We start from the raw sequence: 25760 nt of genomic DNA, 5'->3' as shown, positions 1-25760 counted from the left end.
GCTCCCCCCTCCCACGGGAGACGGTATTTATTTGTAGGGTGTATATAGTCACTGGGGCAATGCGACCCCCACCTCCCGGCCCCGGGGAGGAGCGGGGACCCCCAGGGCGGCCGCAGCCAGCATCGCTGTCTTCCCCCCTGCCCCAGGACCCCAGGATCCTGGCATGCAGGGACCACCGGGCGTCGCGACTGCTGTCTCCCCCCAGCTGGGGCATGGCACCGCACTGGGGGCCGGAGGTGCCGGGTCCTGGTGCGGGATGGGGGTGATGCCCTGGGGAGGGGGACAAACTCCAGCCAGGGGGGGTGAGGCAGGGGGAGAGGTGGCACTGGACAAGGGCTGCCCCCCACAACCTGGGCACGGCCCTTGCAGCTTCGTGCCTCAGTTTTCCCACCCAGTTATTGAGGAGCAAGTGCTTTCTGCAGGGAAGCTGCAGGCCACCAGGCAAGCCTAGGAGAAGGGGGCTGTGGGGCCAGGGTACGCGGCCCCGGCCCCCCCCACCGGGGGCTTGGCAGGGGGGAGACAGGACCCTCGAGACACGACCCAGGTGTCTGGGCCACGGTGGGGGCTCAGCCGGGGTCTTTGGGTGGGAAGGGGAAGGAGAAAGGGATGTGCCCAGTTAAAACCTCAGGCAGCTGCCAGCGCTCGCTGGTACCAGCACGCACGGGCGTTTGGGGCACCCAGCCCATCAGCCGCCCCCTCGGGGCACCCCAGTGGGTGTGGGGGGTTGTAAATAGTTGTACATGGGGAGCGCAGGGGTGGCCAGGGCCAAGCAAGTGCCTCCCACCACAGGCGGGGGCACCCCCAAATAAACACTGGCTTTGGGACGGACGTGGGCGCCTGCGTGTGCTCTGTGGGGGACGGGGAGCGGGCAGGGCGCAGGCAGGGAGCAGGCAGCCAGGGGCTGCACTGCTGCCTGGCCCCATCATGTAATCCCCTTAACTGTGCCCCGGAGCCCTGCCGGGGGTGCGGAGGGCTGGGCTGGGGCCAGGCAGGGAGCGGGGGGCCGTGGGGGAGCACTGGGAACACTGGGAAGCCGAGGGCACTGGGTGCTGGGTGGTGGGCACTGGGCAGGACGGGGGCATGGGGAGGTGGCAGTACTGGGTGGTACTGCCTGGGTGTTAGGGGTACGCTGGGGGCATATGCTGGGCTGTGCTGGAGGGCAGTACTGGGTGTTACTGGAGGCACTGGGGGCGCTCAGAGTCAGTACTGGAGGCACCGGGGGAAGTACTGGGGCATTAGGATTTGGTACTGGGAGCCCATACTTGGTAGTACTGGGGGCACGGGGCGGGGGGGGTGTGGTAATGGGATTTATAGGGGGCACTGGGGGTGGTAGCAGGCAATACTGGGCTGTACTGGAGCCCCTCTGATTGGTACTGGGGCAATGGGGGTGGTACCGGGCTCCTCTGGGCAGTCCCGGGAGGCACTGGGGTCGGTGCCGGGAGGTCCTGGGCTATATTGGGGGCAGTGCTGGGGACACTGGAGGTTCGTACTGGGCGGTACTGAGGGGACTGGGAGCACTCAGAGTGAGTACTGGAGGCACCGGGAGAAGTACTGGGGCATTAGAATTTGGTACTGGGAGTCAGTACGTGGTGGTACTGGGAGCACGGGGTGGGGAGTGGTAATGGGCTCTGCAGGGGGCACTGGGGGCAGTAGTGGGCGATACTGAGCTGTGCTGGGGGCACTCTGGTCGGTCCTGGGGCAATGGGGGTGGTACTGGGCTCCTCTGGGCAGTCCCGGGAGGCACTGGGGTCGGCGCCGGGAGGTCCTGGGCTCTACTGGGGGCAGTACTGGGCACACGGGACGGTGCGGACTCTGCTGGGGGCAGTACGGGGCACACTGAGGGCGGTGCGGGCCTATACTGGGAGCAGTACTGGGCACACTGGGGGCGGTGCGGGCCTATACTGGGAGCAGTACTGGGAATACTGGGGGCGGTGCGGGCCTATACTGGGGGCAGTACTGGGCACACTGGGAACTGTGCTGGGTCCGTTCGCCCCCTGGCGACCGAGCGCGGCACTGCAGGAGCGACACTGCGGGGGGGGACACGGGGGACAGCGGGGGGGTCGGGACATGAGGGCACTGGGCTCTACTGGGGACACCTGGGGGAGTCCTGGCAGGGCTTGGGGACACTGGGGGCGTGGGGACACAGAGGGGTTACTGGGGCAGGGTTACTGGGGTGTCCCTGGGGACACTAAGGCTTACTGCGGTGGCTGCAATAGCAAGTGGGGGTGCTGGGGACATGGGAGAGGGGAACTGGTGGCCTAAGGACACTGGGGAGGGGCGCTGAGGGGCCTGGGGACATTGGGGGGGTGTCACTGCAGTTGGCATGGGAGCACGGCGGTGGCACTTGGATGCCCCTGGACGTTGGGCAGGATTTTGGGGGGGGGGCATGTCCTGAGGGGGGGGACTGGGATTGCTTGGGGACACCAGGGGGATACTGGGATTTCTCCTTGGGATACTGGGGAGTGTTACTGGGGAGGGACTTGGAGACCCTGGGGAGGGTACTCAGGTGTCCCCGAGGACATTGTACAGGTGTTGCTGGAGGGGCCTGGGGACACTCTGGAGGGTGACACTGGGCGGGCCTGGAGACACTGGGATTGTACTGCTGGGTGGCTGGGGACACTATGGAGTGCACCGGGGGGCCTGGGGACATTGGTGGAGGGTCCTGGGAGGGGCCCTGGGGACACAGGGTGGGGTGACTGAGGCTGGCATTCGATCACTGGGTGGGTGCCTCTGGGGACACTGTGCACAGGGACCTGGGGACACTGGGATGGCTTACTGGGGGGGGCTGTGGACACTGGCTTGGAGCGGGGGAGATGACCAGCAAGACCTGGGGACAATGGGGACATTTCCACCCACTGCCTCCAACCTCTGCCAGACCCCAGCAGAGCCCCCCCAGCGCCAACCTCCCCTGGGGTCCACAGCAGAGCTAGAGCTGGGAGGGGGGGTCCCACATCCCCGGGGGTGGCTGGGTCACTGTCCCCAGCCCCAGGGCGGGGGCAAAGCGGGGGCTGGCCGGCCTTGGGCCCCCCCGGCAGAAGCGCTGACGCCGGGAGCCGCGGGATTGCTGAGCTCAGCCCGCTGCAGGTTTAAGGGGGTTTATCCGGGGAGGGCGGGGGGCGGGCCCGGCTTAAGCCACGGGTGCTGAGCGCAGCACCCCGCCGGGTGGCCCCCCGGGACCTTGGCCCTGTCCTTGGCCCACATTGGGTGGGCGGTGGCGGCAGTGGTGGCGGCGGCAGCGGGGCAGTCGGCGGCGGGCGCGGCGGGTGCAGGGAGACGAGCGCTGGAGGCGGCGGGGCGCTGGAGCTCGTTGCCCATCCTGGTGCTGACCTCCAAGGAGCGGGTGAGCCGCAGGGCCGCGGGGCCGAGGATGGGTGCCGGGGCCAGCGCCGAGGAAAAGCACTCCCGTGAGCTGGAGAAGAAGCTCAAGGAAGACGCTGAGAAGGATGCCAGGACCGTCAAGCTGCTGCTGCTGGGTATGGGGGGGACCACACCCTGGGGGAGATAGATACCCATCCTTTGTGCACCCCACCCCAACAGCCCACCCAAGGTTCCTCTGACACTTCCCGGCACCCCTCAACCCAACCAGCCCACCCCAACAGCCTCCCCTAAACCCAACCAGCCCACCCAACATTCCCCTGGCCCCCAGATGCACTCCCAAACCCAACCAGCCTCAACAGCCCACCCAATGTTCCTCTGACCCCCCCCAGACATACCCCCTAAACCCAACCAGCCTACCCCAACAGCACACCCATTCCCAGGCAACAACCCACCCAATGTTTCCCTGATGCCTCCAGCACCCCTAAACCCAACCAGCCCACCCCAAGAGTGCCCCCAACAGCATCCCACTCCCAGGCACCCCTAAACCCAACCAACCCACCCCAACAGCCCACCCGAAGTTTCCCTGCCCCTCCCCTAAACCCAACCAGCCCAGCCCAACAGCCCCCCATGCCCAGGCTCCCCCAAACCAGCTCATCTCAACAGCTTATCCAACAGCCCCCCTGCCACCCCTGCTAGGCACCCCTAACCCAACAACCCATCTCAACAGCCCACTCTAAGAGCCCCCGCCTTCAGGTACCCCCAAACCCAACCAGCCCATCCAATAGCTCACCCCAACATCCCCCCACTCCCAGGCTCCCCCAAACCCAACCAAACCATCCCAAGAGCCTTCACCCACCCTGGCAGTGCCCCTGCCACCCTGTCCTCCCAGGCACCCTCAGGCACCACCACGCCTACGCCACCACCCCTCTGCCCAGCCCTGGGGTCTGTCCCTGCAGCCCCTCCAGCACCACAAGTCCATCCCAATCCCTCCCAGCTGCCCCAGTGGCGCCTGAGGACTGGGGTACTCTTGACATGGTGGGACCATGGGTGCCATTGCTGTCTTCCCATCCCAGCCCAGGGCACCATCCTCCTGCGCAGCCATAGGTTTGGGGCGTCGGGTGGTGGGTGGCGGGGTTGCGATGCCATCGTGTCCCCTACCCCTCCCCTGGGTCCCTAAGCACGTCCCCGGCTGAGCCGCTGCAGATCCCATTAGCCACAGCGGCTCAGCCCAACCTTAATGCCCGCTGACACCAGGCTGTAATCCCCCTGTCCTGCGCCGCGGACCTGCCACGGCCACCAGTGTCCCCTGGTCGTGCCAGGCACCGGGGGTCCTGCAGGGTGCAGCTGGGGGAGCCCATGGCACGGGCACCGCTGTGACCCACGCTTTGTCCCCGCAGGAGCAGGGGAGTCGGGGAAGAGCACCATCGTCAAGCAGATGAAGTAAGTGCCAGGGGGTGACACCTGGCCGTGCCCCACTGTGCCTGCCCCATGCCGCAGCCACGGCGTGCACCCATCCCTTAGAGCCTGGCTCAGCTTCACACCACCCAGCTCAGCCCCATGCTGCACCCACGGGTGCCCCCACCCCACCACACCCAGCTCAGCCCAACACCACAGTCATGGGTGACCTCATCCCACATCTCAGTCCCATGCTGTGCTCCCCATACCACAGTGCCCAGCCCCATGCTGCACCCACGGGTGCCTCCCCACCCTGCGGTGTCCAGCTCAGCCCCATGCCCCCCTCCCCGGCCAGGATTATCCACCAGGACGGTTACTCGCTGGAGGAATGCCTGGAGTTCATCGCCATCATCTACAGCAACACGCTCCAGTCCATGCTGGCCATCGTGCGGGCCATGTCCACCCTCAACATCCAGTACGGGGACACGGCTCGGCAGGTGAGGGGCACCCCACACCAGGCGGGGGGGTCCTTCCAGCCTCCCAGCCCCGCTGAGCCCCTCTCCCTCGTAGGATGATGCCCGCAAGCTGCTGCACCTCTCGGATACCATCGAGGAGGGCACCATGCCCAAGGAGATGTCAGACATCATCGGGCGGCTCTGGAAGGACGCGGGCATCCAAGCCTGCTACGACCGCGCCTCTGAGTACCAGCTCAACGACTCGGCCGGCTAGTACGTGGGGTGGGAGGGGGTCTGGGCGGGGGAGCATCTGGGGGTGTCAACCCTTGTCTCATGCCCGCCACGTGCCCGGCCAGCTACTTGTCAGACCTGGAGCGCCTGGTGACCCCTGGCTACGTCCCCACGGAGCAGGATGTGCTGCGGTCTCGTGTCAAGACCACGGGCATCATCGAGACCCAGTTCTCCTTCAAAGACCTCAACTTCAGGTGGGGGTCAAGCCCCTGGCGAGGGCTGGTGCCAAGGGGGTGGGCAGGGGGTGGGGAGCGCTGATGTACCCCCCGTGCCCTGCTCAGGATGTTCGACGTGGGTGGCCAGCGCTCAGAGCGGAAGAAGTGGATCCACTGCTTCGAGGGGGTGACCTGCATCATCTTTATCGCGGCCCTCAGCGCCTACGACATGGTCCTGGTGGAGGATGACGAAGTGGTGAGGAAGGCTCACCACCCCATACTCTCCCCCGCCCTGCTTCGTCCCCATCATGACATGGGGGTCACCGTGGGGCTGACGGGGCTGTGTACCTCCGCAGAACCGCATGCACGAGAGCCTGCACCTCTTCAACAGCATCTGCAACCACCGTTACTTCGCCACCACCTCCATCGTCCTCTTCCTCAACAAGAAGGACGTCTTCCTGGAGAAGATTAAGAAGGCCCATCTCAGCATCTGCTTCCCTGACTACGATGGTGAGGGTGGCAGCGGCTCGCTCACCGGGTGCAGCAGGCGGTGGTGGGGTGGTGGTGAAGGGTTGGGTGCCAGCACCCTGCAGCAGCCACCCACCAGGTGTCCTCAGCACCCCATGCAAGCGATGAAGTAGCCTTGCTCATGGACCAAGCAAGGTTTGCCCAGCCGGGGAGTGCTGGGTGATGCTGGGCCAGCATCCATGGCAGGGGGAGGGCACCAGCCCAGGAGGGGACCCCGCTCACTGCCACGCCACCAGGTCCCAACACCTACGATGACGCGGGCAACTACATCAAGCTGCAGTTCCTGGAGCTGAACATGCGGCGGGACGTGAAGGAGATCTACTCCCACATGACCTGCGCCACCGATACCGAGAACGTCAAGTTCGTCTTCGACGCCGTCACTGACATCATCATCAAGGAGAACCTCAAGGACTGCGGGCTCTTCTGAGCCCCAGCCCCAGCGCCCCCTCCCCAGCCCAGGCCTCCCCCTCCCATGGGGCCCAGCCCCACCGCTGCCCCCACCCCACCTCCGCAACCATCTCCACTTGCCCCGGACCCCCGGGATTTGACCCTGGGTGGGGGCACGGCCCCACTCCCCCTCCCCACCAGCCCTCCTGCCGGCCAGTCCTGCGGGACACCCGATGCCGCTGAGTGCTGGGGGTCCCTGGAGGCCCCAGGTGCTAGGGGGCACTGGGTGACCCGGGTGCAGAATGCCCTTGGGTGCTGCAGGGTGCTGGGGGTCCCTGGTACACTTGGCGCTGCGGGGGTGCTGGGGGTCCCTGGGTACCCCCTGGAGCTGGGGGGTGTGGGGGCATCCCTTGGGTGCTGGAGGTCCCTGGGTATCCCTTGGAGCTGGGGCCTTTGGAGGGGTCCCTTGGGTGCTGGAGGTCCCTGGGTATCCCTTGGAGATGGGGGGTGTGGGGGCGTCCCTTGGGTGCTGGAGGTCCCTGGGTATCCCTTGGAGCTGGGAGGTGTGGGGGGTCCCTTCGGTGCTGAGGGACCCTGGGTACCCCTTGGAGCTGCGGGGGTGCTGGAGGTCCCTGAGTACCCCTTGGAGCTAGGAGGTGTGGGAGGGGTCCCTTGGGTGCTGGGGGTCCCTGGGTATCCTTTGGAGCTGAGGGGTGCTGGGGGCTCCTGGGTTTTCTTTGGCTGAGGGATGCTGAGGGGTCTCCAGGAACCCCTTGGAGCTGAGGGGTGCTGGGGAACCCCAGATAACCCTTGGCACTGGGGAGACTGGGGGTCTTTGGGTGCCCCTTGGTGCTGGGGGTCCCTTGGGGTGCTGCAGGGTGTTGGGGGTCCCTGGTACCCCTTGGAGCTGAGGGGTGTCCTGGGGGTACTAGGGGGTCCCTTGGTTGCTAGGGGGTCCTGGGTACCCTTTGGAGCTGGGGGGTGCTGGAGGGGTCCCTTGGGTGGTGCAAGGTGCTGAGGGTTCCTGAGTGCCCCTTGGATCTGGGGGGTGCTGGGTGTCCATGGGTGCCCCCTGGAGCTGGGGGGTGCTGAGGGTCCCTTGGGTTCTGCGGGGTGCTGGGTGTCCACGGGTGCCCCTGGAACTGGGGGTCCCTGTGGGCTTCTGGGTGCAAGGGGTGCTAGATCTCCCTCAGGGCCACAGGTCACCGGGGGGCACTGGGTGTCCCTAAGGACTGCGTGGTACTGGGGACCCCTGGGTGTCGGGAACCCCTGGGTGCCACCATCCCCCTGCTGCAGGGCCAGGGGGTGGTTGTGGCCCCCCCCAGCAACACCCCCAGCTGCCGAGCCAGCACCCCCGGGGGGGCTCAGCCCCCCACAACGTCCCAGCTTCCCCCCCTACACCTCCCACTGCTGCCGAGCCCCCAGGTGATACCAGCCCACCCCGTGTCCCTCTCCCAGCCCCGGGGACCCCCCCCACCCACAGAGGTGAAGCACCCACCCCCGGGTCACGGGGGGTGTCAGTATATTTTTTTTTTTCTCTTTTTTTTTTTTTTTTTTTTTTTCCTTTCTACATTTTATTATTTCAAACCATGTGAACAATTTGGTAAAACATCCTGTGGGAAAAGCGAGGCCGCGGGCACCGGCTGAGGGGGCCCCCCCGGGCTGGGGGGGGGACAGCGGGGGCCGCTCTGTACAGCGGGCTCTCCTCGCCCAACGCAACAGCTAGCCCTACAAAACTAGGCTTAGAAAGAAGAGAAGGGGGGGGAGATACAGGCAGCGGGCAGCACCCCCTGCCCGCCCTCCTGCCCACCCGCTGCCCGTCCCTCTGGGTGGTGGGGGGGCAGCGAGGCGGGGTGGGGCACGGACCCCCCCCCCAAGGCACACGGTTGGGGGGTGGGCTGGCCATGGAGGACGCCGCCACCACGTAGCACTCGAACGCTTTTAAATAGTTTGGTAAAAAGGTTTCTTTAAAAAGCAACCTCGACCCAGCCGGTGTGGTGTGGTTTTTTTGCACTGTTTTGGGTTTGGGTTTTGTTTTGGTTTTTGTTTTTTTTTTTTTTTTTCTTTTTTTTCTGGTTTACTAAAAGGAATGTCGTCGGTCGTGTTTTCGGCCAGGTGGGCATCCCCAAGGGGACCCCCGCGTCCCCCCTGTGCCAGCAACACTTGCAATGTAAACAGTGAGAGCACCTGGGCTCGGGAGCGAACGAACAGGGGGGGCTGGAGGGGCTCAGGGGTTAAAAACCAAGATTAAAACCTCATTTTCCCCAGGAAGGCAGAAAGGGTGACGCCGGCGAGGAGGAGGAGGATGGCGGGGGGCGAGCGGGGGCGGCAGGGGGGACACGGGCCCTGCTGCCATGCTGGCACCCAAAAAGTCTCTTTATGGGCTGGGAGTGGAGGGACGAAACCGAAGAGAAGCAGGAGTGGGGGGGCAGCACGGTCCTTCCTTCGCCGGCGCGGCCGGGGGTCCTAGGAGAGAGCGGGCGGTGAGCGGGTGGGGTCTGGGGAGGGGGGCACGGGCACCCCACGGCGGGGACGGCAGGCAGCCCAGAGGGTGCTGCGTGACCACCCCATTTGGGGGGGGCTACTCCCAGGACCACCACCCACCTGGGCAGCGCCGGCCCTCAGAAGAGCCCGCAGTCCTTCAGGTTGTTTTTGATGATGACGTCGGTGACGGCGTCAAAGACGAACTGCACGTTCTTGGTGTCGGTGGCGCAGGTGAAGTGGGTGTAGATCTCCTTGGTGTCCTTCCGCTTGTTCAGGTCCTCGAACTTGCTCTGGATGTAGCCAGCCGCCTCATCGTACTTGTTGGCCCCTGGGGAGGAGGAGACGCTGGGCTGCCCTGCGGGTCCCCCTGGGACACCAGCACCCCCCTGCCACCGGCACCGAAGGGGTTTGGGCTCGGCTCAGCTCCCCCCGCTGCTGAACTGATGCTCCCCAGGCACAGTGAGCCTCAGCTAAACCCCCTCAGGGCTGCTGCCCCTCATCCCCCCCCATCTGCCCCCATCCCCTGGGGCACCCCAAACGCCACCGCACCCCACTTGCTACCCAAACACACCGCTCCCCAGGCAGAGGAGAGCCAGCAGCTCCAGCCCCAGCATCTCCTGCTACCGTGTCGGGGCCAGGCATTGCCCGCTCCTCCTGCCAGGGGCACCGGGGCGGGCACCGAGGGACCCCGCGGTACCTGTGTACTCAGGGAAGCAAATGGTCAGGGGGCTGTGCACGATCTTCTCCTCAAAGAGGTCCTTCTTGTTGAGGAAGAGGATGATGGACGTGTCTGTGAACCACTTGTTGTTGCAGATGCTGTCGAACAGCTTCATGCTCTCGTGCATCCGGTTCTGGCAGGGGAGACGGCAGCCTGAGCCGGGCAGGGACCCCCGGGCAGGGACCCCCAGGCAGCACCCACCTCACTGCTGCCCAACCTGCTGCCCCCCCCACCGCTCCTGCCTGCCTGGGCAGGGGACGTTGAGGTCCCTGCAAGGCTTGGGTCACACTGGCCAGGGCACTGGTGGCCACCAGAGGAGGGGGTGCTCCTCCAGCCCCCCGAGGAGGGGATGGCTCAGGGCACCAGCTCCACCCCCTCCCCCCCCAACTCACCATCTCCTCGTCTTCAGCCAGCACCAGGTCGTAGGCGCTCAGGGCCACACAGAAAATGATGGCCGTCACCCCCTCGAAGCAGTGGATCCACTTCTTCCGCTCTGAGCGCTGGCCGCCCACGTCGAACATCCTGGGCAGGGAGACGGCGTGGTGGTGGGCAGCAGTTCCCGGCCCCACTGCCCTCGCCCCGCTCCCTGCCTCAGTTTCCCCGGCTGCCCAGAGCAGGAGGTGCGCCAGGAAACGGCACTGGGGTGGGCAGAGTGCAGTGCCTCTGCCCCAGGGGTTTTGCTGGTGCCACGGATCTGCCCTGGCAGCCGCTGCCCATCCCAGGTGGTGTCTGGGCTTATTTCCCAGCTGGAACAAATCCCCACCATAAGCCGGGGCAGGATCAGGCCGCCTTTCCCAGACTGTGTCAGCGCGATGCTCCCTGGAGCCAGGCTCCCGGAGATGCTCTTGGAGACGCGCTCCGGAGCGGGCACTGCAGGATTTTGCCAGAGCCCTTGGACCGAGGGGAGCTGCGGCACTCGGCCGGGCGGCTGGGGGCTCAGCGGGATCGCGGGCAGCGGAGGGCTCAGGGGATGATCCCGGTGCACCGCGCGTCTCTCCCGCTGCAGGCAGCAGAGGATGCCCTGCCTCCACGGAGAAGAGCCCGGCGGCAGCGCCACGTCCACCACCAACCGCCCGGCCGGCGAGGAGGCTTCCTCGCTGCTGTGCTCCCCCCCAGACCATCCTCTCTGCCCCGCTGCCACCTCCAAAGCACAGCCCTGGCGATGCGTGACCAAGCACCGCCATCCCACCGGGGTGGCACAGGGGTCTCTGCGAGCCCCCCCGCACTTGGGGAGGACCCCAGCAGATCTTTCTGCCGGCAGCTCCGTTGCCAAGTGACTAAATCCCCCGGGATGTGCGCAATGCCAGCTTTTTGCCTCAGAAACTGGAGCCCTGACTACTTCCCGCAGGTTTTCGGTGGCAAGCAACCCCGGGCTGCGAGCGGGCAGCAGCGCCGGTTCCTGACCCCGAGACCCCCAGCTCCCGCCCAACGCCCTTCCCATGGCGGAAGCGGCGTCACGGCACCCGGAGCTGCCTTCCCCCTTCCCCTCCTCGCCAGAGGCTGGATCCGCCCCCGGGCCAAGCCCTGCGAGGCGTTTTTGAGGCTGCTCCAGCTATTTCGGCGGTTTCCGCTCTAAGGCGGCAGCTCCCACCATGAGCAAAGCCGGGGGGGACTTAGCGTGCACAGCGTGCAAGCAGGATCTGGCCCGGCATGGGGAGGAAGGGGGTTTTTTTGGCCTTGGAAAAGGCAAAAGGGAAAGGGTCGGGCATACTTGAAGTGCAGGTCCTTGAAGGTGAAGTGGGTCTCTACGATGCCGGTGGTCTTCACCCTGGTGCGCAGCACGTCCTGCTGGGTGGGGATGTAGTCGGCACGGGCTATCCTCTCCAGGTCGTTCAGGTAGCTGGGGAGGGAGCAGAAAGGAGCTGTGGAAGCTGGACCGTGGGGCACGACCCACCCAAATCCCATGGGGCATCCCCACACTGCCCCGCGGTCCCCTGCCCACACCCCGGCATCGTCCATCGGGGGTGGGCAGTGCCGAGCCAGGCAGCGCAGCGGACCCCATCCGCACCCCGGGGTCAGCAGGCACAGGCGGGGCAGGGTGGGACCGCCAGCTGCCGGGGCGGCACGGGGACGCACGAGGGCTTGGGGGACTGGGCGGGGGACGCAGCCGGGGCTGGGGGGCTCCCCCCGATCCCCCAGCCGTTCGCACGGGGGAAATGGCAAGAGGAAGGTATTCACTGCTATGGCAACCGGCCGCAGCGCCGGCGGAAACAATCGATGGCGCCGTGCCATTTATAGTCAAAAAACACAAAGGGCCGGCGTCCTGGGAGGAAGCGGGAGGCGGGCGGCCGGAGGGATGGGGAACAGCATGGCCGGGGGGCTGCCGCCCACCCCGAGCCCCCCAGGGTGGCATCACCTGCCCTGCTGCCTGCCCGGCCCTGCCAGACCCCGGCTCCCGGCAGCAGTGGTGGCTCGGTCCCCAAGCAGCCGCCAGGACCGGCCGAGGGATGCCAGGGGGATCAAGGCGGGTTTCGATTTCTCCAGCTCATGTTGCTTTAATTGGGTTATTACAAACGGGCTCCTTTAAGCAAATTAGGCTTGCGCTAATTAAGGCCTTTGCAGTCCTGTAATCTGGTGAAAGACAGATTACGGCTGGTGAGGCCACGGGGATCCCCGGCTCTGACGGCAGCGCAGCCGCTCACCAGCTCCCGGGAAGCCCTCCGGCGTGCCGGGGCAAAGCCGGAGCCATGGGTGCCGCGGGTGCAAGGGCGGGGGGGCCGGCACGCCGCCGCTGCGGAGCAGCTCGAAAACAGCCGGAAACACACGCAGCCTCCGGCTGACAAAAAAACAGGAAACACCGCGGCAGGGCCGCGCGCGGCACCAGCAGCACTCGGACCTTGCACCCAGCCCCAGGGTGCTGGCGAGCGGCTGCCCCTGCACCCCGAGCTCCTGGCACCCGAAGGGGCCGCAGAGGAGGAGGCTGGGGGCTGCTGCAGAGGGCTGGGGTGTGGGTGGGCTGCGTGTCGGGCACGGCACGGGCCTCCTCATCCCCAGGGTGCCCTGTGCCGGCGGCACCGTGGGCACAGCACCATCCCCGCGGCGATGGATGGGGCATCAGCTACCGCACCAGCACCTTCACGGGGCTGGGGAAAGGCTGGAACAACAGCTCAAGAGGGCTCCTAATTAATACTTGTCCAACCCACATAATGAGCCAAACGCTCCCTAAATGCACTTACGCCGATACTCAATTTGCAGACACTTTGCAGATGCATTTGCTCGAACTGCGCATGCGAGCTGCCAGGCACCTGCCGGGTCTCCCGTGCCTCCAAACCAGCACCCACGGCACAGCGCGGCACTGCCAGGGAAATGCCGGCGCTGGCTGGGGAGCGATGGGGCTGAGTGGGACAGGGGCCAGGGAGGGCGGGCGGGTGTCGGGCAGGAGGAAGCGAAAGCTGCGGGCACCGGAGGAAAGCGCTGGCAGGAGCTTCTCTGGGGTCTGCGCTTGCCGGGAGCTTTCCCACAACCTCTTCCCCCCAGTGACCTCGGTGCAGAAGAGGGACCCGCCAGTGCCAAGCGGGAGGGGACAGCTGGGCTTGCGTGCAGGGGGGACCAAACAGCCCCAGGATGGCGGTGAGTCCCAAGGGTGCTCAATCCCTGGTGGGGCCAGCCTTGGCGGGGGGTTCCGGGCACACCACGAGCTCCCCCCGGTCCTGCTTTACCATGATGGGTCTGGGCAGAGAGGGCAGGAGGGCACCGTGTGAGCTGAACGCAACCTCGGCCACACCACCCTCTCCAGCAATCATACTTTAAGCAGATTAACTTATTTATAAAATCTCTTCAGGGATAAACCCAACCAGATGCAGGCAATTTATCTACCTAAACGCTAGTTTGCGGGCTAATACGCTAGCGTAATGCCACGTCTTTCCATATAAACTCAGTTAAAAAGAAAAGCCTCTTGTGCATCCTATTCATCCTGTTCAGACATAAGGGTCCCCAGTGCTTTCTTTGGGGATTTTTCTTGCCTTCGTGGCCCATGAAGGGCCCATGAGGACGGGCAGGACCCCCGGCTGTGCTCACGTGGGGGGAGCCATCGCAGGGAGGCCAGGGGAGAGCATCCCCCAGGGAAGGGCAGTGGGCACAGAGCAGTGGCAGGAGGGAGATGCCCCAGTGCCCCCCTCCCGGGGGATGCAGCACCCCGTCAGAGGAGGAAACAGCTTTCGAAACATCCGCCTTCCCAGTTCTGGTCTGGCTCAGCCCCAGCGCTGGGCGGGAATCAGCAGCACCGGCCCCCAAGCCTGGCGACGGGGAACAGCAGCCCCCGGGGGGATTTTCTGTTGCTCAATAAAAGCGACGCGGCCCGCAGAGCTCAGATCCAGTCGAGCTGGGGGAGAGGAGCAGCGGTACTCACTAGGCAGCGGAGTCGTTCAGCTGGTACTCTCGGGAGCGGTTAAAACAAGCCTGGACCCCGTTGTCAGCCCACAGCCTCCGGATCACGTTGGCCAGGTCCTCCGGCATGATGCCCTGCTCCTCGGCGGTGCAGGAGAGCGCAAACAGCTGCCGAGCGTCATCCTGCAGGGAAAAAACAGGGCTTGAGCATCAGCACGGGGTTATCAAAGCTCGCTCTGCCCCAAAGGACCTGGCCGGAGCCCACCGTGTCCCACCCGGACAGCAGGGCAGGAGCTCCAAAGGTGGATGAGGACAAGACCCGAGGGAAGCAGCAGGACTCCCACCCCTGCACCCATCGGGGGCCATGCAGGGGCAGGTCACCCATGGGTTATGCTTTGGGTCCCTCCGTCCTCAGCGCCAGGGACAGGAGGTCACAGCCCACCGCGGAGCAGAGGGCTTGGGCAGGGCCACCCTTAATCCTGGTCCAACTTCGGGCACATCTGTTTTTGCCCCCTGAGGACCCCCACCCCTGCCATGTGCGGCGGAAGCAGGAGGGCACCCACCGCTCTGGAGGAGTCTCCAAAGTCAATCTGCAGGTTCCCCATTGCCTTGATGATGGCCATGATGGACTGGATGGTGTTGCTGTAGACCACAGCTTTGTACTGCCGGCATTCCTCCTCCGAGTAGCCATCCTCGTGGATAATCCTGGGGCAGGGGAGAGACACAGGCAAGGTCAGCCCTTTGCGGGGCACCCCGGGGTGCTGCTCCCCACCCATGCTCTGCAGCAACACCGATGGGGAGCTTTCCCCAGCTGCCATCGGTTTCGGAGCCTGCAGAACGAGGTCTGCGTGGTGTTGGCCACAGCGGTGGGGTGGGGACCACTCACTTCATCTGTTTGACGATGGTGCTCTTCCCAGACTCGCCAGCACCTGCAGAGAAACAAGAAGTGGGGGGATGAGCAGTGAGGTGCTGCCTGAAGCCGGGGACCCCCCCAGCCCAGGGAGGTAGGGCGGTGGGCACCTCAGCCATCGGAGAAGAGCCCCTGGAGCAGATGCTTGGATAGGCCCCGGGAATGTCAGGGCCAAGAAAGGGGAAGGAAAAGGGGAGCCTGGGGAGGACCTTGCAATAGCTCCCAAAAGGAGGAATGACACCTGCTCTGGGCCAGGAAAATTGCATCAACGCGCTAACATTTTCCCTGCAGCCCCAGCGTGCTGCAGCCAAGACGATCGGCAGCCCCGGCTTCGGCCGAGCTTGGGGACCCCCTGCGATGGGGGATCCTGCCCATCACCTGCCATCCCAGGCAGAGCCTGAGCTTAGCTGCCGCATCCCTATCGCGCCGGGGGACGATGGAGCGCCAGCCTCGCCGCGTGCCCACGGCTGGAGCCGGCAGCCGCCAGGATGCAGAGATGCTCGTGCCACCAGGTACGAGCAGGGGGCCGGGCACCCGAAACCGAGCACCCCAGGGAACTCGGGAAGAGGCTGCCGCCTCCGCCAGCCAGCTCGAGCGGCTCCCGGCGGGATCAGCCGCCCCCGGGTTGCTTTTTAAATAGCGCGCACTTTCCAGCCTGCCGGGTCCCGTGCCCCAGCCAGGCTGCGGAGGCAGCTGCCAGCAGGGAAAGCCAACAGCTTTTGGGGTGGGTTTATATTTTAGCCTCCGAACACGGGATGCCAGGGGTTCAGCGGGGACGGCCAGGGTGCCTAAGGCTCCCCCTCCGCCACCACATCCCCCCTGGGGATGTCACCCCCACGCAGGCAACGTGCAGCTCCCGGCCCAGCCCTCCCTCCCCGGGCTGGAGCGGGGAAGGAGCGAAGTCGCTCTGGCTGCAAGAAAGGGGAAGCTCAAAGGGGAAGCTGAAAGCGATGGCGCATGTTCCTTGTCCCCTCTCCGGGCAGGGAGTGCCACTGAGATGAATAAGCGCCTGGCTCGCCTCGCAGGGGACCCTGGCAGGATGAGTCCCCTTCGGCCAGGGACCAGCGCAGTCCCTGCCTCCTGGTGCCAATCCCAGGGGATCCCCCTGAGCCGAGCCCATCCCTGCGGCCTCTCCCACCTCTCTCGGGGGTCCCTCTGCCGCTGCCCTCAGCCACGGAGCTGCCCTCACGGGGGGCCCCAGGCAGGCAGCGGCAGGGCTGTGCTGGCACAGCTGCAGAGGGGGAAGAGAGATTACAGAGGAGGGGAGGAAAAAAAAAAAAATCTTAAAAAAAAATGGAGATTATGCTAAAATTAACCAGGAAAAACAGAGCCAGCTGAGACACAGCGACAGGGAGCAAACGCCTTCTGCCCGTGCCACCGGCATAAATGCAGCGTAGGTGATGGACACGTACCCCCAGGGACATCACCGCGGGCACGGCTCAGGGCATGGAGCCCCCCGAGGTTGGGGCCATATTGAGGCTGTACAGACCCTATACTTACTGCCACGACCACCCCGCTCCACAGTTGCCACGCTATACATGCTGGGGGAGCAGCTTTGCTCAGCCCCGAGGTGAGCATTCGGCACGGCGGGGGCTCCCCGGCACTGCCTCCGCCGGCACCCTCGGGATGCTGACGCGGCACCCGGCACAGCCCGGCCAGCGCTGCCGGGCCGGCGTTCGTGGTCAGCGCTGGCAACTCCTGCCCGGAGCTGGGAGCAGTGGGGGGAAGGACTCGGCATATCCCTTCATTTTTTCCATTAAATATCTCTGATTTCTGGCAACGCCACGCCGTACCGCCGGGCTCGGCAGCCAGGGCCAGCTGCCTTCACCGTGCCCTTCTCCGATGTGTGCCCGGACAGGGAAACTGAGGCACACAGCAAGAGAGGACCCTGCTTATAAGCATCCCTGGGACAAGTTGCCAGACAGTTATCCCCCACCCTCCGGCTCTGCCTGACCCTGCCTGCCATTTGCTCCCTGCCCAGGAGGGAACAACCCCCCCGGGACCTCCTGCCCGCTCCCGGCAGGGCGGCACTCTCCGGCAGCCGCCGAGGCCGGCCATTTCCCTCACCAACTTCCCCGCAGCTCCTGGCTCCTTCCCCGCAGCCTGCGGAAGGCAGCCATGCCATTGCCCCCCCTCTTTGAAGCCAGCACCTCCGCTCTCCGCCGGGAGCTCGCCCAGCACGACAGCCCGCGTGTTTGCGGCGAGCAGAAATTCAGGCCCGAATTAACGCCACCCCCGGCTGCCCCGCCAGCGCCCAGAAGGAAGCCAGGGCAGCAGCAATTAGTCTGTGTCCCCCCCAGTTTCCCTTTCAAATCACCGCCTTTGCCTAACGAAGGCACCAGGTAATTGCCGGGGAAGCTCCGCGCTTCCCCCCGCCGTGCCCCCCCCCAGCATCTGCCGGGGCCCGATGGGTGCCCCTGCGCCACCGGCACGGGCGACTCCCACCCAGCCGAGGGTGGGGGGACCCTTACCGGCCCCCCCGGGCGAGCACGGCAGAGGGGAAGCGTTTCCAATCCCCGGAAAACCCCGGCTGCCGTCCATTCAGCCCCAAAACAATCCCCGGGCAGGGCGTCAGCTGCCAGCTCCCACCCTCCTGCCCAAACCAGGCAGGAGGCCGGCAGCGCCAGAGGGGCTCCGCGTCCTTCGGACCCCCCCGTGCCGGCCAGGCATTGGGGGGGACGGAGAGAAGCCCCCTGCCATGGGCCGACCCCGCGGCCGGGCTTCCCCCAGCCCTGCCCGCTCCCTGCCCGCGCTGCCTGCCAGGACCAGGCAGCGCTCGTTCCCAGAGCGGTGCCTGTCAAAAATAGGAGGAGAGCTCTCTCTCTCGGGCTGATTTCCCCCTTTTTTTGTTAAAAATAATGTTCAAAAATTTAAAATAAGCAAGTAGCTGCCTGGCTTCAAAACATCCCGTTAATCCACCAGCAAAAAATTTATTTAGCCGACATATATTTTGCAGCCCATGATTTAAGATGCTTTCTGGCCAGCATATATTTAATGCCATATATGCAATATATTTCTGGCTAGCGTATATTTAATGCCATATATTTAAGGAGCTGGTCACAGGTTTCGGGGTCGACCTCACCCGAGAGGGGATTTTCCATCTTGCTGCATGGAACCATCCTGTTTTATGCCTTCAAATATCCAGGCGTGGATGGAAGCAATGTACAGCTGGAAAATTTTCCTTATTATGGGGGAGAAGCTGGAATTCAATCCACCAGCGGGTCCAGAGCCATCCCCATCCCCGGCACCCGGAGCCCCAGCCGCTGTGCCGGCAAGTTTTCCCAGCCCGGCAAACAGCAGCTATTATTTGAGCATGGATTTACTGATGGGTTTTACTGCCAGACAAACCTGCCGATCCCCTTCCCTGCAGGACAGATGGACGGCTGGACAGAAGGACATCTGCGGAGCCCCCTCCCCTCAGCACCTGTGGGGGGTCCCCACCATCAAACTGGACTTTCAGAGGTGTGTGTTAAAGGCAGAGTTACCCTAAAGACTCGAAATATAATAATAAAAAGAGATTCCCCTCGACATTTTCCTTCCTACCCCAAAATAGATGGAAAATTGCTGTAAAAATAATCGTGTTTTTTTAAAACCCCACAGGGCATTTTTCCCAGGGGCCGTCCCGTTCCGGCACAGGGCTGGCCGCTTCCCAGGAGGAGCCCGCGCGTCGGCAGCCGGTGGGATGCCGCGTCCCGAGCAGGACCCCAAAAAATTGCGGGGCACCGGGGAGGCGTGGACACCCCCATTCCAGGCAGTCGATGGAGACATGGCTCAGCCTGGCAAAAAACCCACAAAAATAAATAAAACAGAAATAAATTGGCGGTGGGAAGGACGTTTGGAGCACCCAGGGGAGGAGGGGGTGGGCTGGGGATGCTTTCCTGGGGGCAGCACAGCAAACACACCCCCGGTGCCGACAAGGGCCCGCCAGCGTTGGCAAGCTACACAAAACTATCCTTGTGCTGGGCTTTTTCCAGGAATCCTGGCACTTTGCTGCTCTGTTTCTACCCCTGCCATAGCCGGAGTAGTCCCTCTCCCTTCCGCCTGGCACCAGCTGCCTCTGTGCCCTCGCCACCCTCACCGGCTGTGCCGGCACCGGGGCGGCTGGGGAAGAGCCCCTGCATGGCTCAGTCCCCTCCTCCCAGACACATTTGGGGTCACCAGCATCAATTTTGGGGTTCAGCCCTACAAAAGGGGATTCCTGAAGACTGTCACCCACTGCACCCCCCCAGCCGCTCAGGGCACGGGGACACCACGATGCTCCCTGCGTTCCCCCCCGCAAACAGCTGGAGCGGCTCCGGTGCAGCCCGTGCCAGAGAGCTGCCCCCGGCAGTGCCGTGCCCCCCACGCCTGGGTGCCATCATCCCCTCCATCCCGCCCTGCCGGGGTGGGGGGGGTCACCCGCTGGCACAGCCGGGATGTGCGGCGCAGCCGCCGGCGCCCTGCTCCCCCTCCGGGTTTTCTGCCAGCAGCGATGGAGGATTACTCAGCTCCCCCAGCTCCGGTGATTCAGCCGGCCTCCGGCCCGGAAGTCTGCGCTCCAGCCCGGCGCGGAGCAGGAAACCCGGCAGCTGCAGAGAGGCCCGGCCGGCCCCGGCTACGTCAGCGGTGCTCGGGCACACTGCGATCCCGGTCCCGGCACCCACCGGCACCCACAGCCCTGGGTGGGTGCAGCCCACGGGAGACCTTCTTCTGTAAAGCTATATATAGGTAAAGCAATACATATATATGCTTTTTAATAGATATATAAATCAATTTATATATTGCTCCATACAAAAAAGCAATATATAAATATTTAAATATATAAAATATATTTCTAATGCATACATGTAAAAATGTATATAAAATATATACATATAAGCCTGCCACCTCTCCTGGGCAAAGCCTAGGTGCTCATCTCAGAGCAGAGGGCAGCTGCCTGCACCCGGGACATCACCAGCAGGGACATCAGGGTGACCCATCCCAGGGCCTGGGTGCCAGGCTCCTTCCTCCCGTCCCACCCCGAGCCTGGCCACCAGCTCTGGGGGGTTGGATATGGGATCCCCCCAGATCTAACAGCACCGAGCTCTTCCCTGCTCCCCCGCACCGCGACACCTCCCAGTCTGTGGCCAAAAACCCCACCGGGGCCCCACCAGTGTCCCCACCAAAGGGAGGGCCCGATCCCCTCCCATCAGCAGGAGAGAGGACAAAACCAAAACCCCACGACAGGACAACATGCAGCAAAACAGGCGGCTCGCACGCATGCACACACACGCGAGCCCAGGGCAGCGCCGGGGCAACGCAGCCTCCGAAAGTCACAGCTGGTCCCTCCCTTCCTCTATTTTTATGTGAGCCCAAAAAAAAAAAAAAAATAAATATAAAGCTGCCGAGCCCTGCCCTGGCTGCCCTTGCCCTGGCTACCGGCTCGCCCAGGCAGGATCTTGTACAGGCAGCTGCCTGCTTGACTTACCGACCCAGCCCGGGTGGGGAGCATCCTCGCCCCGGGGTCTGCACCTCCTGTACCGAAAACCGCTGGGTATCAACCCACCAGCGCCTGCCCCCGCCCCGGGCACCTTCGCAGCCCAAACGCCTCCCGAGCAGCCAAGAAATCTTTTTGCTTTCCTAATCCTCCATAGGAAGATAAGGAATTAGAGGCTTTGAGCACGGCCATCGCTTGCCTGCCGCTGATCCTGCATCCCGCCGCAGCATCCCGGCTCCCGCGGGCAGGGAGGTGGGCTGGGCAGGACCCGACTTCCACTGCTGCCCAGCAGAAGCGGCTGGCAACTCCAGCGGTTTGAGCCTTGGTGATGCCGAGGAGCCAGCGGTGGCACCGGAGCTGCCGGCAGTGCCGCTGCACAGGGCGGATGCTCCAGGTGCTTTCAGGTGCCGGTGGAGGCTCCCGGCCTCTCCCAGCACCTAAACCTTGGGAGGTTTTTGCTTTCCAGTGGCAGGGAGGGGGGGATTGCTTCGTTAGCGGGGGGATTGCTTCATTAGGGATTTCTCCGCATAAGAGACCAGAGCTTCAAACCATCCGGCACACAACCTATTTGCCAGAGCCGCCAAACGTCAGAGGAAAACCTCCAGGCAGCGGCAGGTGCTGCAGGCAGGAGCGCTGCTGGGTGCCGCGGTGCTGGGTGCCGCCGGGGGGGTCCTGCCCGTCCCCGCCACACCGACGCCGCAGTCCATCCCTCTCTGGCTCACCCGCCGTGCCCGAGGAAAGGCAGAAGCGGGCTCACGGCCACACATGGGGCACAGCATCGAGCCCCGGCGGCTTCAGCGGTCAGCCCCAAGCCCTCCATGGTGCCGGTGGCCGCACAGCCCTGCGCTCCTGCTGCCACCACCACACGCCGAGACCGGTGCTCTCCACTCACACCGCGTCCTGCCCAGCTGCACCGGCAGCCCCAAGCCGCGGCTGCGGGACAGCACGAGTCACCAGCAAAAACCACACAGTGCTTGGAAGAGGCATCTCCTCTTCATGCCGCGGGCTGATTCGGCACAAAGAGTGAAACCATTTTCCTCCCGAATTTTTCCTCCCGAATTTTCCTCCGACCATGAGAAAAATATAAGCCATAGGAAGGGCGGGCAGCGAGGATGTGGGAGCATCCCCCCAGCACTGCGTCCCCACCTCGAGGGGTTCTTGCAGAGGGGGAATGCCGCAAGCAGCAGGCCCTGGGGGGGGCAACGCTGGCCCCACCTCCCCAGCCGCTCCCTGCCGGCTCGGGAGGATTTTCCAGCCGTGGCTCAGCTCGGAAACAGGCAGCAGTGACCCAAGGCTTCAGTGCTATACACCTGAACAGCTGCGAGGGGAAAAAATAAATATTAAAAAAAAAAAAAATTTAAGAAGAGCCATTTTGCTCTATTTTTGGCTTTAGAAACCAGCTGAGATCTGAAATGCCGCTCGTAAACGCTGGCCCCAGCAGAAGGGAGCGTGGCCATCCTCCTCCTCCTCCTCCTCCTGCCTCCACTGCAGCACAGAGCAGGACACGGGGAAAGGTGTGCCGGCCAGCCGGCCCATGCCGCGATCCTCGCCAACCGACGAGCCCCCGCCGCCCCTCGGCGATGCTCAGCGCCAGCCGGGCTCCCCCGACCCAGAGCCAACAGCGCCGGGGTGATGCTGCCCACCCCGGCCGGTCCCAGAGCCTCCCGGAGCCCTGCGGAAAGGAGGTGCCAAACCCCCCCAGCCGGCTGCACCCCCAGCACCGTTACTTCACGCCGGGCAGCAGTCCGAGAGGAGCCGAGCCGGCAGCAAGGCCCGGCGCAGGAGCAGCTTGTGGCGAAGGGGGGACCACGTGTTTCCCCAACAGCCTGCAAACCCCGTGGGGTTTCGCTCCGCCGGCGCCCTCCCCTCCCCGGAAACAAGCGGCTCGGCGAGCTTGCACAACCGGCGAGCCGCCCCGACGGCGCAGCCCCCCGCCCGGCCCCCCCCCCGCCCCAGGACGGGTCTTGCCACCGGCACGGCTCACGCCAAGGCAAAAAAAAAAAATAAAAATAAACCCCCAAAACCTCCGCGTTCTGTTAAACGAGCGTTTCGAGGCGTTAACTACGGATTTCTCAAGGCAGGCAGGGGTTGAGCAAATAAAGGGCTGCCGGATTTCGGCGTGACTTCCTGCTGCCGGCGGCTTCCTCTGCCAACGGCGACGAGCCGAAAGACATTTTCTGCCGGCGCTCCCCAGGCAGCAGCCGGGGATTTCTCCGGCCGTCCCGGAGCCCCACGCGCTCCCGCATCACGCCCGGAGCGAGGCTCTCCCTGGGAATTTCAGAAAGGGAATAAAGACCCCAACTGGGAGTTATTAAAAAAAAAAAAAGATATAAATTAAAATAAATAAGCGGCTGCCTTGCCCGCAGGCACAGGGCAGGTCTGTGAACGCCCACAGGAGCATCGCCACGGTGCTTTGAAGAGCGCGAGCGGCCCGTTATCGGTATGAAAATTGGGTATCCGTGGGGCAGAGCGCCCGGGGGCTGCGCGGGGCCCTGCCTGCTGCAGGCAGCACACGGGGCAGAGCCGGCTGCCCGAGCCCCCCACTCCCCCACAGCGAGGGGAGGGCAAAGGCAAGATGGAGGGGTTCAGGCCTGTGCCGGTGCCCCGGCAGGGGGGAGGCGCAGGGCAGCGGGTGCCCATCGGCCCCGTTACCTCCACCCCAGCCGGCCTGGGGCCGGGGCGAGGGGAGCCCATGGAGGGGCCCCCCGGCACAGCTGGGCAGCCGGGGGTCCTGGGCAGTCAGGATGGGGTGCCCAGACTTGCGGGGCCTTTGCTGGGGGAGCCCAGCCAGGAGGGTGGGGATGCCCCCACATGCACCCCCGAGGGATGTGCCCAGGCTGGACACCGATGGAGTTGGGGGTCAGTACCGCAGTGGGGTGGGGCTGGCACCCCACTTCTGGGGGGAACCCCAAGACCTGAGGTGGGGCTGGCACCCTGCTTCTGGGGGACACCCAAGGCTCGCTGGAGGGCTAGCAGCTCACTCTGGGGGGGATCCCCAAAGCCCGGGACTGGCACCCCACTCCAGGAAGGATCCCCAAAGCCTGGGGTACAGCTGGCACCCCACTCCAGAGGGGATCCCCAAGGCCTGCTGCAAGGCCCCACTCCTGGGGGGGAATCCTGGGGCCTGGGATGGGGTCAACACCCCACTCCTGGGGGGGATCCCCAAAGCCTGGGGTGGGGCCAGCATCCCACTCCTGGGGGGGACCCCCAAGGCCTGCTGTGGGGTCAGCACCCTAATCCTAGGGGGAACCCGGAAGCCTGGGGCAGAGCAGGCACCCCACTCCTGGGGGGGATCCCTGGGGCCCGAGATGGGGCCCACAGCCCCCGGGGGGGCACCCCGAAGCCTGGGCTGGGTCCAGCATCCCACTCCCGGGGGATCCCCGGGGCGGAGCCGGCACCCCCGCGGGCGGATACCCAGGGTCGCTCCGGGGCAGCACGGGGCGGGGGCGGCGAGGCTGGCCGGTTCCGGCGGGGCCGGTGGGGGGGGGCCCGGTGGGGGGGGAGTTCCGGGGTGGGGTCCGGGGGGGTCCCGGGGGTCTCACCGAGCAGCAGCAGCTTCACCTCCCGCGCCGCCTTCTCGCCGTCCTCCCGCAGGTTCTTGTCGATCATGCGGGAGCGCTCGGCGGCCGCCTTGTCCTCGGCGCTCACGGTGCAGCCCATGGCGGCGGCGGCGGCGGCTGCCTGCGCGCGGCCGCGGCTCTGCCCTGCCCGGCCCTACCCGCCCCGCCCGCCCCGCCCCGCCCCGCCCCGCCCCTGCGCGCGGCCGCGGGGCGGGACCGACGGCAGGGCGGGGCCGAGGGGCGGGGCAAGGCGGAGGGCGGGGCCGGACAGGGCGGGGGCGGGGCCGCCGCGGGCAGAAGGGGCGGGGCCTCATCTCTGCCCGGCGGGACGGGCCCCCACGCGGCAGCTTTGGGCACCGGCGTGCCGTGGGCCGCGGTGTGCCCGGGACAGGCGGGCGTGGGGCCATGGCGTGCCCAGGGACAGGCGGGCACCGGCCGCGGTGTGCCCCGGGGCAGGCGGGCACCGGCCGCGGTGTGTCCCGGGGCAGGCGGGCATGGGGCCACAGCGTGCCCAGAGACAGGCGGGCACTAGCCACGGTGTGCCCGGGGCAGGCGGGCAATCGTCCACGGTGTGCCCCAGGACAGGCGGGCATGGGCCACAGTGTGCCCGGGGCCGGCGGGCAATAGTGCACGGCGCGTCCCGGGACAGACATGGGGAGGGAGATGGAGTTTGGGTGCTGGACTTCAGGCACCTTTGGGTGCAGAGAGGTGGGTGCAGCCCTGGGGCCGGTGGTGTGGGGGGATGCTGTGTCTCAGGGCCACCTTCTGTGGGGACACAGGGTGGTGGCTCAGCCCCCTGCTTGTCCCGTCACTGGGCATGGGGCTCAGCCCTCGGGGACCTACGTGCCACGTTGCCGGAGGAGGGAGCTCCTCGGCGGGTGCCAGGGCTGCAGGTGCCCGCGACAAGGGATGGGGCAGGATGGGACTGGGCAGAATGGGGCACCCGGCAGCTCTCACCCGGGGCAGGGGATACCCCCGGCGCTTGCCCCCCACCCCGGTTCCCAGGGCGGCTCCCGTGGGAACTGGACCCCCCACGCAGCCCGAGGAGGGTGCCCGGCTGTGCCAGCTGCCCCGCAGGGCTGGCCCGTGCCCAGGGAGCCGCCCCAGCTCCCTGACAGCCCCACGGCAGAGCCTTGCCGCCCGCCTGGGCCCCCCAGCCCCTCCTCACCCCGCAATCTGGCACCCACCGAGCGGGGTGGGGGGCAGCGAGGGATGCTCCACTCTAGAAGCCATGGCCATGCCAGGGGAAGGGGCATAGCATCCTTCCACGCAGCCCAGCCGTGGGGTCCGTGGGGCAGCGCCCATGGGCCCTGCGTGCAGGGAGCAGGGCTGTTCCCGTGGGAGCGGGCCGCGGTGCTAATAAGGCTTTGCTAACGAGCTGGCGCTGAGCCCAGGCCTGGGGCCGGCTGGAGCAAAGCCCCGTGCCCGCGGGCAGAGGGAGAGCAGGGCTGGGGGGGCTCAGCCCCACTCCACGCTGTGCCACGGGAGAGGGCTGGCGGGCTTGGGGCTGCCCCCGGGGGGTGCTGGGGGGGCACTGGGGGCACCCATTGCCCTGGCACCAGGCACGGCATGCCCCCACCCCCGCTTCCACAGGAGTCCCACTCCCCAGGGGTCCTACACCCACGGCAGTCCTTCTCTCCCGGGGGTCCTGCTCCCACAGGTGTCCCGCTCCTCGGGGGTCCCGCTCCCCGGGGGTCCCGCTTCCCCGGGGTCCAGCTCCCACGGGAGTCCCCGCTACCCCGGATGTCCCGCTCCCCTGGGGGTCCCGCTCCCGCGGG

General features: G+C 65.6%; 2 protein-coding genes across 2 annotated transcripts; one reads left to right on the top strand and one right to left on the bottom strand.

The window, feature by feature from the left end:
• The first annotated feature begins 3367 nt into the window (after nucleotides 1–3367).
• On the top strand, nucleotides 3368–6569 carry GNAT1 (G protein subunit alpha transducin 1). The gene is made up of 8 exons (XM_075158460.1): nucleotides 3368–3473; nucleotides 4716–4758; nucleotides 5069–5210; nucleotides 5284–5441; nucleotides 5525–5653; nucleotides 5741–5870; nucleotides 5971–6124; nucleotides 6379–6569. Exons 1-8 carry the CDS (start codon nucleotides 3368–3370, stop codon nucleotides 6567–6569), a joined length of 1053 nt encoding a protein of 350 aa, XP_075014561.1.
• A 1974-nt stretch (nucleotides 6570–8543) lies between these two features.
• On the bottom strand, nucleotides 8544–24156 carry GNAI2 (G protein subunit alpha i2). The gene is made up of 9 exons (XM_075159103.1): nucleotides 23965–24156; nucleotides 14944–14986; nucleotides 14621–14762; nucleotides 14080–14240; nucleotides 11443–11571; nucleotides 10124–10253; nucleotides 9711–9864; nucleotides 9134–9341; nucleotides 8544–8995 (listed from the first exon to the last, which is right to left on the bottom strand). Exons 1-8 carry the CDS (start codon nucleotides 24080–24082, stop codon nucleotides 9151–9153), a joined length of 1068 nt encoding a protein of 355 aa, XP_075015204.1. The 5' UTR covers nucleotides 24083–24156; the 3' UTR covers nucleotides 8544–8995; nucleotides 9134–9150.
• Nucleotides 24157–25760: the final 1604 nt, after the last annotated feature.

The sequence above is a fragment of the Calonectris borealis genome, chromosome 10 (assembly GCF_964195595.1).
Source record: "Calonectris borealis chromosome 10, bCalBor7.hap1.2, whole genome shotgun sequence".
Lineage (NCBI taxonomy): Eukaryota > Metazoa > Chordata > Aves > Procellariiformes > Procellariidae > Calonectris > Calonectris borealis.
The sequence above is the reverse complement of the archived record's forward strand: the minus strand, read 5'-3'. Positions and strand labels throughout refer to the sequence as shown.